The sequence below is a fragment of the Eschrichtius robustus genome, chromosome 6, assembly GCF_028021215.1.
Source record: "Eschrichtius robustus isolate mEscRob2 chromosome 6, mEscRob2.pri, whole genome shotgun sequence".
In the NCBI taxonomy this organism is placed as follows: domain Eukaryota; kingdom Metazoa; phylum Chordata; class Mammalia; order Artiodactyla; family Eschrichtiidae; genus Eschrichtius; species Eschrichtius robustus.
Window position 1 is genome coordinate 81003999 of NC_090829.1, and position 12893 is coordinate 81016891.

A 12893-nucleotide genomic window follows, 5' to 3' on the forward strand; every position below is an offset into this window, starting at 1 on the left:
AAGGATGCCCACTCTCACCACCTCTATTCAACACAGTATTGGAAGCCCTAGCCATAGCAATGAGACAAGAAAAAAAATAAAAAAGTATCCAAATTGGAAGGGAAGAAGTAAAACTGTCACTATTTGCAGATGGCATGAGACTCTATATAGAAAACACTAAAGTATCCATACAAAAACTATTAGAACTAATAAATGAATTCAGCAAGGTAGCAGGATACAAGATTAATATACAGAAATTTGTGGCATTTCTTTATACTAACAATTAAATATCAGAAAGTTAAAAAAAAAATCCCATTTAAAATTGCATCAATAAAAAAATATCTAGGAATAAACCTAACCAAGGAAGTGAAAGACCTGTATGCTGGAAACTATAAAACATTAATAAAGGAAACTGAAGATGATTCAAAGAAATGGAAAGATATCCCATGCTCTTGGATTGGAACAATCAGTATTGTTAAAATGGCCATACTACCCAAAACAATCTACAGATTTAATACAATCCCTATCAAAATACCCATAACATTTTTCACACAACTAGAACAAATAATCCTAAACTTTATATGGAACCACAAAAGACACAGAATTGTCAAAGCAATCCTGAGGAAAAAGAACAAAACTGGAGACATACCCTTCCAGACCTCAAACTATTCTACAAAGCTACAGTAATCAAAACAGCATGGTATTGGCACAAAAACAGACATATAGATCAACAGAACAGAATAGAGAGCCCAGCAATAAACCCATGTACCTACGGTCAATTTGTCTATGACAAAGGAGGCCAGAATATACAATGGAGAAAAGACAGTCTCTTCAACAAGCGGTACTGGGAAAGCTAGACAGCTAGCTACATGTAAATTAATGCAATTAGAACACTGCCTCAAACCATTTACAAAAATAAATTCAAAATGATTTAAAGACCTAAATATAAGACATGAAACCATAAAACTCCTAGAAGAGAACATAGGGAAAATATCCTCTGACATAAATTGTAGCAATATTTTCTTAGATCAGTCTCCTAAGGCAAAAGAAATAAAAGCAAAAATAAACAAATGGCACCTAATCCAACTTCAAAGATTTTGCACAGTAAAGCGAACCATCAACAAACTGAAAAAACCTATGGAATGGGAGAAAATATTTGCAAACAATGTGACCAACAAAGGGTTAATAACCAAAATATACAAACAGCTCACACAACTCAATATCAAAAACAAACAGGGACTTCCCTGGTGGCGCAGTGGTTAAGAATCCACCTGCCAATGCAGGGGACACAGGTTTGATCCCTGGTCCAGGGAAGATCCCACATGCCATGGAGCAACTAAGCCTGTGTGCCACAACTACTGAGCCTGCACTCTAGAGCCCGCGAGCCACAACTACTGAGCCCATGTGCCACAACTACTGAAGCCCACGTGCCCTAAAGCCTGCATGCCACAACAACTGAGCCCACGTGCTGCAACTACCGAAGCCCGTGCACTCTAGGGCCCGTGTGCCACAACTACTGAGCCCACGTTCTACAACTACTGAAGCCCGCGCGCAAAGAGCCCATGTTCCACAACAAGAGAAGCCAACGCAATGAGAAGCCTGCACGCCACAATGAAGAGTAACCCCTGCTCACTGCAAAGAGAGAAAGCCCGCATGCAGCAACGAAGACCCAATGTGGCCATAAATAAATAAATAAAAACAACCCAATCAAAAAATGGGCAGAAAACCTAAATAGACATTTTCCAAAGAAGACATACAGATAGCCAAGAAGCATATGAGAAACTGCTCAACATGACTAATTATTAAAGAAATGCAAATCAAAACCACCATGAGGTATCACCACACAGTGGTCAAAATGGCTATCATGAAAAAGTCTATAAATAATAAATTCCTAAGAGGGTGTGGAAAAAAGGGAACCCTCCTACACTGCTGGTGGGAATGTATAAATTGGTGCAGCCACTATGGAAAACAGTATGGAGGTTCCTTAAAAAATTAAAACTAGAGCTAACATATGATCCACTAATCCCACTCCTGGGTATATAGCTGTAAAAAATGAAAACTCTAATTTGAAAAGATACCTGCACCCCAATGTTCATAGCAGCAGTATTTACAACAGCCAAAATATGGAAGCAACCCAGTGCCCATCAGCAGATGATTGGCTTAAGAAAATGTGGTATATATGTATATATATATACACACACACACACACACACACACACACACACACAATGGACTATTACTCATCCACAGAAAAAGAATGAAATATTGCCATTTGCAGCAACACGTATGAATCTAGAGAATATTATACTTGGCAAAGTAAGTCAGACAAAGACAAATATTGTACGATATCACTTATATGGGGAATCTGAAAAATAATACAAATGAATCTACATACAAAACAGACTCACAGACATAGAGAATAAACTTATGGTTACCAAAGGGGAAAGGGAGGTGGGAGGGATAAATTAGGAGTATGGGATTAACAGATACAAACTACTATACATAAAATAGATAAGCAACAAGGATTTACTGTAAATTAAATATAATAACCTACAATGGAAAATAATCTGAACTATATATATAAATAACTGAATTACTTTGCTGTATACCTGAAATTAACACAGTACTGTAAATCAACCATACTTCAAAGAAATTTATTAAAAAATAAATAAGTTGGCAACTTATTGATTGGCAGTTGATTTGAACACCAATCCTTTCGGCCCCCAGGCCTAATGTTATCAAAAGCCCATGAATTTAATGGGGGAAATTTTTCCATGGAAATCATGAAACAGCCCCTCAGCCAATTTACCCATATTGTAAAAATAATTCTAAGAAGCACAGGAAGTTGTCACAACAAAGTAATGGTGACGATGAGGAAGTGTTTCAAACCCCAAAATATGATGATTACTTTTTGGGAAAACTATAATAAATTGCAGATTCTGGGGGGAAAGAAAGGAGGAAAGAGCTCTTGATAAACCCAAGAAGTATTTTAAAATATTTTTGAAAGCTAGGAAAAATATATCATATTTAAAAGACTTTAATTAGCAGGGCAGTAGTGTAGCTACTAATCCATCAACAAATGTAGATTCAGGGAAGTGACAAAGTATTGTGGGCACTTCGAGTGAGACACTTGAGAGATACAAAGCATTAAAGTCAAGTTAAATGCAAAATGGTATATAAATGAGGTAAGATTTATAAAAGAATGGTGTTAACTCTAAAGTACTATACAAATGTAAGCAATCATTACACATTCCCAACACCAGGAAATGGCTACCCTAAAGATTCCATCCAAAGGAGACCCTGGGATTCCCAGAGGAAATAACACGTGGTTAAAAGTAGGGTGACGAGGGCAAAACTGGAAAAAATCATGCTTTACTTATTATAATTATTGTAGTAGTAAATTCAATAATTCAAATAATTCATAATAAATTACATAGCACCTAACATATGTACCAGCACTGGAATAAGTGCTGAGAAGGCTACAAAAATGTATAGAACAAGAACTTAAAGAACTCAGGGAACTTATGGTCCAGTAGAAGAGACAGAACATAAATGAACAATCAGGTCGTTAAAATAAACTGGGGCTTTACTGGCCCAAAGGACCTAGTGGACCTAGTTTATAAGCAACACTTTGATGGATAAGAATAAGCTTAAATAAAAAGAGAAACCTCAAAACAAAAATGAGATAAACTGGCCCTTCTTTACCTAGAATGCCAAATTTGGACTTGCCCAGGGAATGGAAGCAGGAAGGTCATTCTCTTTGGGCATTTTATGCAGTTTGCATGCGGGAGTGTTGAGTGAATCTCCAAGTCAGAACGCCAGGAACAGGATTCAGGACGATTGCTTAAGGCTGTGCAAATTATCAGAAAAAGAGGGTGGAGAAGAGTCAGGTGTTCCCGCTCAGTGCTCTGAGATGCACAGCGCACCTGCGGTCTCCGAGACACACCACCGCCCCTCCGCTCCCCGAGAGCGTCACCACCTGGGGGGCTTGGAGCTGCCCCCACCCAACAGAAGACGACCGCGGGCAAAGGATCCGTCCTGAGGCTCGTCTTTTGTCCGCCGCGCCCCCGGCCAGGTCCCACCGTCTCAAAGCCCACCTGGCCCACGAGTCGGCAACTCAGGAGGGAGGTCTGGAGCCGCCCTTACCGTATAGGAAATCATATGTTCGATTGGCAGAGACTTTGCCCCAGGGCCCCGACCTCCCTCCGCACCGGGTTTGAGACACCTGCAGCTTGGCCTGGGGCTCTTCGATGGTCACTACATGACTCATGGTGCCGGCTCTTCCCTGCGGCCAGCCAGGACAGACTACGGAGACCGAAATACTGTGTGCAGCGTAGCTATAGTAACCCCCGCGAGGAACGAGGGCTGAGCGAGGACACAAAGCTAGTCCAGAAGAGAGGGGCGGCACTCGCGTGAGAGAGGAGGAGCCGAGTGACAACAAGGAAGGGGCGGGGCGAGGAGCAGGAAAGGCGGGGCTGAGCGAAGTTACGGGGCGGGGCTCGTGAAGGGAGGGGCGGGGCGGGCGTGGGGGAGGAGGAGCCGAGTGATGACAACGGAGGGGTGGGGCGAGGCGCAGGAGCGGAAGGACCGGAAAGTGCGCAGAAGAGAGGAGCGTGAGGTGTGGCGGAAGAGGGAGGGAGAAAGGAGGAAAGAAGGGCAGGCCTGGGGAGGGGAGGGGAGGAGGGAAGGGAGAGGGACGGCCTCGCTTCCCACTTAACTCCCGTGACCAAGCCACGAGCATTTAGCCGCCCGCCAGGGTCAAGGCCAGGGGGCCGCAGGCTGGGGAAAAGGCTGCTGCTTGAATCCTGCAGCCATCGGCCAGTTACACTCCGTAGCCTCTTTCGGAAATGCCTGGGAAATCGCAGCACCTTCTAGAGTAGCTGGGGGTTTCATTTCGGACATCCCCTCTCCGCGGGGCTTGTTCGAGCTGAGGAATCCAAGCTCCTGAACGTCAGCCTTTGGCACACTGAGCTCTGGCCGTGAGTGTCAGCGTTTGGGGTGGGCTGGGTAATTAGTAACTGTTGATTCGCATTCTGCTACCCTTTTCTGAGCCCTGGGCATTAAATCAGCTGAAGATGATGTGGTGTAGTAGGCACTGGCTCTGCTTTTTAAAACTATTATGGAAAATTTTTTAACATAGGCAAAAGTGAATCCACTTTTAGTAATGAACTCTCACTAACCGTCACCAAGATTCAACAATTACCAACATTTTGCCAATCTAGTTTCATCTATTGCCTACCCCCCCTTTTTGCTTGAGTATTTTAAAACAAACCCAGACATTATTTTACCCTTAAATTAATCTGCATCTCAAACTGATACGGATTTTTAATTTAATCGCCATCTTAATTTAATCGCCATGTTTAACTTAATCAACATCTAACAAAATTCCTACGTATTTAACACTCAGTATGTATTCAAATGTCGCTGGTTGAGTCCAAGATGTCATTAAATAGTTGTTTTTTTCTGATCAAAAGATCCAAAAAAAGTCTTCACATTGCATTTTGGTATCTCTTAAGTCTTTTATGCTAGAACAGTGAATTTCTGATACCTTCAATAGTTTTCTTTATTACCTGGGATTCCTCTGTAAAAAGAACTTTCCCTCACCAACTCATTGGTTATCCTGAAATACAGGGATCATAGAGAAAAGTCTGCATGAATGCTGGATTCTTTCACTTTAGTTATCAAATTTCACAGAAATGAGTTGGTGCCCTAGCAACCTCCAATGTTAACCAGTAAGATTTTCTTTGATTAGTATCATTACGAATGCATGCATTTGTACATATCAGATTCTTTTAATCCATTGTGATCCTTATACTTTATGATGCTCAAATTATCCCATTTGGCTAGTGTTGCACATTAGAGTTAGCGTCTTTGTCTTTTTGATAAAATCCACAGACACTTCAATAAGCCTCCTGGCCTGCTATCCCTCTTTCCACACATACTCCTGGTTTTATTTTCTCTACTCCTGAACTTCTTGGGTTTTTTGCAAACCAGCCAGATATTTTGCCACTCAAACTGATTCCTTTCCCTAAAATGCCTTTTCCTGTTTATGCCCCTCAACTAATTTAGGTATTCTTCCAGACTCAGTGCTAATTTTGCCACCTTTATGTGGTCTCCCAAATCACCCAAATAGACCAAGGCTTCTTTCTTTCTTCCTTCCAGTGCTGTAGTAGCACCAATGGCATTGACCACCTTGTATTAGTAATTGTTTGCAACTTTGCTCTCCACACCTGTGAGTTCATTGAGGGCACAGGCCTTTACATGTCATTTTGTATCTCTGAAGTACCTGGTACCTGAAAGCTTAACAAAATGATTCCTAAGTGAATACATCCATCCATTTATAATATAAATTTACTGTCTACTGTGAAATAGGTATTGAAGATCTAAGATAATTTGTACAGCTCACTGTATGATGGAGAAAACAGACTCAAAAACATGTAAAATACGGTGTTATAATGGCATGATAATATTTTTCTGTCTTCGGGCATAGCTACATTTCCCACTTTCTGTTCCTTCTTCCCAGAATGCTCCTCACCCCTACCCCCATCTTATCCCTGCTGACTCCTCATCATCTAAAGTCTCAGCTAGAATGTCCCATCCTCAGAAAGACTTTTCCTCACTCTATCAGATAAATTATCTGAAGTAGCCAACAGTCAGCCCCCTTGATAAGCATAATGGAAGACACTAACCAATAGAATATGTCAAATGTAGTGGTTTATATATGATGACGTGATTGTTTTACATAGACTGTAGTAACTCCATTTTGCTGGAGTTGCTCACTCTCTCCCTTGCTGGCTTTGAGGAAGCAAGTGACCATGTTTGGAAACCCCAAGCAGCAAGGAACTACAGGTAGCCTCCCAGAGATGAGGGTGGCTTCTGACCACAGCAAGTGAAAAACCAAATCCTTCAGTCCTACAACTGCAAGAAACTGAATTCTGCCAGCAACCTAAATGAGATTGAAAGCATATTTTTCCCCAGTAGAACCTCAGATGAGACCACAGTCTCAGCCAAAATCCTGATTGCGTCTTGAGACCCTAATCAGAGGAGCCACTTAAACCATTCCCAGATGCCTAAGTACAGAAGTGAGATAATAACAAATAAATGTGTATTACCACTAGGTCTGTGGAAATACTGCTGCGCAGCAAGAAATGACTAATATGCAATCTTTATGAAATTAAGTTGGAGAGGGGTGCTAGTTAATAATACAGGTTCATTAAAATCAAAGTTACACTTTGCAGGTTTGGGAGACAGTTCTCCATGGGTCTCTCATGCGTATGCTTGTCTTGCAAGGGGGTAGCTGTCTGCCCTTTCGTTTGTTTGTGTAGGAAACAACCTTGGACAATAGAAATAATGTCTATCTCTGGAGCAAGGGGCAGGTTTGCTTACAGCCTTAGAAGTCAGAGATCCTGTCTCCTTTTGAGCAAAGGGCAATCCTTCTTACTGCCCATTATTAAAGATTTGGGTTTCCTAAGCTTCCTTTTCTGTGTTGCAACATCTATGATGTCACCTGGCCTTCTTCACATCACCCTGTGGGAATTGGGGCTCAGGGAAGTGGTGCAAAAATTCTGATACTTGGAAGCTTCTGCTATAAGTAATAAATGATCCTTCATCTCTGACTCAGCAGTTTGCTGGCTTCTACCAGCATTCATGGAACTGTGGCAGGCAAACAGGGTAAATCTCAGACACTTCAGGGTTCTTGAAAAGCTATAGAGAATTTATGTACAGCACGTATTTATCTGCGGCAATTGGAAAGCATATTTTTTGCAGCGGCAGAAATGTAAATACTACACAAAGTTTCTGCTGAACCTATTAACTAGACAAGTGAGAATTCAAGCCTTGTAATTCTTCTCTCTCAGCATATGGTGTCACTCCTTCTCTACCAACTTCAACTATCCACCCTTACTTGATAAAGTCTCCATACCTGGGGTTAGTTAGGCATGAAAAATGGTTAAGAATACCTTTATCGTGGAGAGATTTTAGAAAGTATTTCCTTAGTTGTTGCTTGTTACATCACCAGGCCTGTCATCCCATCCACAGAATGCCTGCTTGGTACCACCTGTAGCTATGGTACTACAGTATGTGTCCCCATAGAACCATACAATAACAGATTCACTGTACTATGAAAAAGTCCATTACAGTCACCATTGCAACTCTTGCTGCCTACAAATTTAGCAATTATAGCAACAGCAAAGAGTGCCAGAGGCTTAAAAGTAAAGTATTGCTGGTTAAAATTGGAATTGGGAAGTAAGAACTTGATATAAACTAACCTCCGAGTTGCCTACGTAAACAGCAGGTTGAATCCAATCTTTCATTATTTAGTCTCCATGGCTACCTACTCTAAATTTAATCTCTAATCACAGGTCTCTCAAACTGCTGTGTTTTTCTTGGGGGAAGTGAGTTATTGAGATTTTTTCCTGGGGTAGAATGGGAAACATTAGATTACAATATTTTATACTCCTTTTTCTTTAACTAAGGCCATCCCATAAGTATAAAGGCATTTAGGCTGTGTAAGAAAAGTAAAGCATGATGTTAATGTAAAGATCAATAATTGATCTGAACACTTACTTATTCATAAATTAAAAGGCAGAAGAAAATATAACCCATGTGTGTGGGTTAGCTGTACCATTCTGAAACGAGAGGAGAGTTAAATAGCTGGATATAAATGACTATTTCACTTTGGAAAGGAGTATCCTTTGGTCTTTTATTCAAGGGCAGAAGAATATTCTGTCCCAAAGAAGTGCTTGTTGAAAAGAGTTTAAGACCCACAGTGCTCAGGGAGGAAAACAAGGGCTTGTTTATATCTTGAACACAGCAAGTTAAAAGAAGTGTGGGTGGGGCAAGGCCTGCCAATACTAGCTTACCCTGAGAAAGTCATAGAGTGTGCTCACTGCAAGTATCCTGTCTTCACTGAAGCAGGGAAGGACAACGGGCAAGAAAAATCTTTTCTCAGTTGCAGAAAGGCTGTTTCAGTTTTTTGGTCTATAATCTGTGTCTACAGTTTATCGCAATTCATTAACTCCCTAAACTCTCTTGGATATTTCTCATTTCTTCCTTGTTCATTTCGTAGACACAGAAGTTCAGTTGCCCAATTAAATACAGAACAATGATTAATTTTAAAATAATATTCACCTTTCATTTAGACAAATTAAATGAGATAGTAGATAGACCACGGACCTTAGAGGGAGAAGATGTGGAGACTCAGGGCTGTCACTTACAAGTTACGTGACCTTGAACAAATCATGTCCATCTATGAACCTCAATATTCTCAGCTATAAATGTAGATAACACATTCAACTGTTACTGAACCCAAGTTCATGTGCCAGATGCACAGTGAGGCCAAACAAACTGAAACATTGGAGTTTGGAGCAGAGAAATGTTTATTACAAGGGCCAAGCAAAGAGAATGAGCAGCTCATGCTCAAAAGACCTGAACCTCCCCCATGGGTTTCAGGGAAGAGTTTTTAAAGGCAAATTTGCGGGGAGAGCCACAGGGTGTGTGACTTTCTTCTGATTGGTTGGTGGTGAGGTAACAGGGTGGTGTTCCAAGAATCTTAATCATCAGCCGTCTGGTTCCAACCAGTCTGGGGTCCCATGTGCTTGTGCTCAGGCTGAAGTTACCATCCTCCACCTGGGTGGGGGCCTTAGTTCCTGTAATGGGACTCAGATCTGTATCAGGTTGTTATGTATATCCTTTTAGGAGGAACTAGGAGTCTTGTGACCCTATTGTTCTAATCACTAACTATCTGAATGTGTACTTTGGGACTCAGGGAAAGTCTAGGAGGCTGAAGCCTTTTTCCTATAAACAAGAAACAAGGGACCTAGAAAGGCTTTTGTACCTGGGAGGGCCCCAAAGGGTCCCTGCTTGGTTTCACAACTACTGTGAAGATTAAATGATGGTTCACAAACTCAGCAGTCCTACATATATGGAAGGTATTGCAGTTGAAGATTATGTTGTCATTTCAACTGATTATTCATTCTAAGTGAGCACATTCTAAAAAATCTGGGTTCTCTGTGAAGAATTATCAGTTCCAGGGACTTCCCTGGTGGTCCAGTGGGTAAGACTCCACGCTCCCAATGCAGGGGGCCCAGGTTCGATCCCTGGTCGGGGAACTAGATCCCGCATGCATGCCGCAACTGAAGATCCTGCATGCCGCAACGAAGATCCCACATGCTGCAGCTAAGACCCAGCACAGCCAAAATAAATAAATAAATATTTTTTAAAGTGATGAAAAGAAGAATTATTAGTGCCAATATGAGTTATTGGACAGTACTAAAAGGGAAAATCAGTCCAAACAACATTTTCTTTTGTATTTGTTTTTGTTTGTTTCTCTGCTTATTTAAGGGAGATCTTTCTGTGGAAAAAAGTGCTTCTAGATTCTTGGCAGCAACAGGGCAAAATAAAGCTTTGAGGGAATAATTTGTCTGAGTAAAAAGCAGTTATGCTGTGTCTCATGTGCTAACTACTGTTGGGGGCCCAAAATGAGTATGACAAGATGACCACACATCTTCTAGAAAGTCACAGTACCTCTTTATGACAAAATGATTGTTTTTACTTAGAAGCAAGGAAGTGGCTTAACCCTTAGAATAAAATTTTCCACACCACCTAAAAGTGTAGTTCCTTTGTTCCACACCACCTAAAAGTGTAGTGAAAGAGGACATTTTAAATTCCATTTAATTAAATTCCATTTCTACCCCATAAAGCAGTGTTTTCCAAACTGCATAGAGCAGGATGCAACCAGCATAGTTGTCCTTGGTCTTCAGGTGCAGGACTTAATTGTCCTCCTCTGTGCATGACACATGATCATCATTGCTCCCTGCCAGGGTACTTTAGTTGCATTTATCTTTATTCTCTGCCCCCACTTGCCTCTCCTTATAGGCAACCATTCTGTTTAAATAAGCAAATCATTTCACACGTGTGTTCGTATACGTATTTTTGTTTTTGCACACCTTCTTTAAATATATGCAAATAGTACTGGGCTATGTATCTATTCTCTTTCTGACTTTTTTTCACTACCCATGCTATTTTTAAAATGTGTGCATTTTACCATGTGGGTATGTTGTCAATTTCTTCTAGTTTGGACCCTGTACTCCACATTTCCCTATCTACCTCCCCAGTGATGAATGCCCAGATTGCCTCCAGTTCCCTGCTACATAAATATGCTGTGACAGTGATCCCCATAACATGTTCCCTTATGGACTTGCTGGGAAGTTCTTTGGAATATAGATCCAGGAATAGAACTGCTGAGTCATAGGATATGCACCTATTTTTAAATTAACTGGGTACTGCCTAACTGCCTTCCAAAATGGCAGGACCAGTCTCCATACCCAAGGATTCCTGCATACTCATCAGTACTTGGCATTATCCAAGTACTAATCTAATTTCAATCTAATGGGTGTAAATGATACCTCATTGTTGTTTTATTTTCCATTTTTATGATTAGTACTCTTGGAACAGCCCTTTTTGTGAGTGCTGACCTTGGATTTTCTCTTCTACATATTCTACATATTCTCCTGTGTTAAATAGGCAGAGAAACAAAAACATTTGCTTGAGTATTTTTGCTTCTATATATTGTCTGTTCATATCTCTTCTCCATTTTTCTATTGAGGTTGCTGTTCTTTTATTGTTACTAAGTTCCATAAGTATTCTAGACATTAATCCCATGTTGGATTTAGATATTTCAGATACCTTTTACCAGTTCGTCATCTATTTGTTAACTTTGTCTACAGTGTCTGTTAAAAGACACTGAGGCATATTAAAATTTTTAAGAGTTTAATTGAGGAAAAATTGATTCCAATCAGGAAGCGCCAAACCAGAAGTGGTTAGGAAAACTTCACCAACAGGAGCTCTGGGAGAGGCTTTTATAGAAAAAAGGTGGAAGAAAAGTAAGGAAATTAATTATTGACTGGCTACAGCTTAAAGCCTAGTTAGCTGCTTGCAACTGGTTTCCTTTAGCATTTTTTTAACCTTGAGGCATTTATAGGCTTAAATTTTGGTTTGCTTATGTAGGTCGCCATGTCATTAGCGCCACATCAGTCTAATGGCCTCCTTATTTTGTTACAGATCCCCAAGAGGTCGGTGACCCCTCAATGGGTCCTTTGCCTGGAGTTGCAAATGCCAATCAGATGAACCCGGGTTTGGTATAGCAGAGCAGAAACTTTATTCATTGATCAAGGAATGGTGAAGAGAGAGCTTGTGTTCTAAATATACCTTCTCCCCCAGGGGAGGGGAGTAAAGGAATTTTAAGTGGTTAGGCAGGGACATAATCAAGGCTCTAGGAAATGGGGGGAGATTTTCAGGGGCAACTGGGGCACGTGCAGTCTTCCACACTTCTTTGCACACTGCATGGATTGTGCCTAGCAAAGTGCAAGTTTCCCCCCTGGGTGGAGATTTTAGCATAGTAATGAAGCAAAGGTAACTTTTGGACACTGCCAGGTTTCATCTGCGCAGAAAACATTTCTGTGGTCAAGTCAGAGCCGGTTCAGGTTGGTTGACCACTGCACGTTTCTGGAAGCACAGCTGTAAAACATCTTTGACAAATACCCGGTGCTTTGAAATAAGCAAAGAGATAAATCAAGGCAAGGATCCTTTAGCTCTTAGGGGCAGATATGGGTAACAGTTATATAATTCAGCATGTCCTTTGTAAATCCTCAAGCCTTTATTTTCATGTAATTAACTTCATCAATTTTTTTACTTACAATTTGTTCTTTTGAAATGTCGTCAAACAGGTTGTTCCGCACCCCTTGGTATAATCTCCTCTACTATCTTCTATTAAGTTCTTAGTTTGACCTTTCACATCTAGATGTGGAATTTAATTTTTTCCAGTTTATTTTCTTTTCCCCATTGATTTGTGAACTGTGTTTATTGTATACTACATTTCCAAGCGATGTCGACATTGCCTGTTCAAGAAGCACTCT

At 40.8% G+C, this 12893-nt stretch overlaps 1 protein-coding gene across 4 annotated transcripts in view; it reads right to left on the reverse strand.

Annotated features, from left to right (window-relative positions):
- The window catches only part of CFAP91 (cilia and flagella associated protein 91), a 137546-nt gene extending 133190 nt beyond the window's left edge, over positions 1–4356 (reverse strand). For 3 of the 4 annotated variants that reach the window (XR_011074319.1, XM_068546679.1, XM_068546680.1), the window contains exon 1: positions 4126–4356. Coding sequence is in view for 2 of the 4 variants with exons in the window: in XM_068546679.1 (XP_068402780.1) it covers positions 4126–4249 (124 nt within the window). In the remaining 2 variants the exon portion in view is untranslated. The remainder of the gene's footprint in view (positions 1–4125) is intronic. The other variant, XM_068546681.1, reaches the window with a different exon arrangement.
- Positions 4357–12893: the final 8537 nt, after the last annotated feature.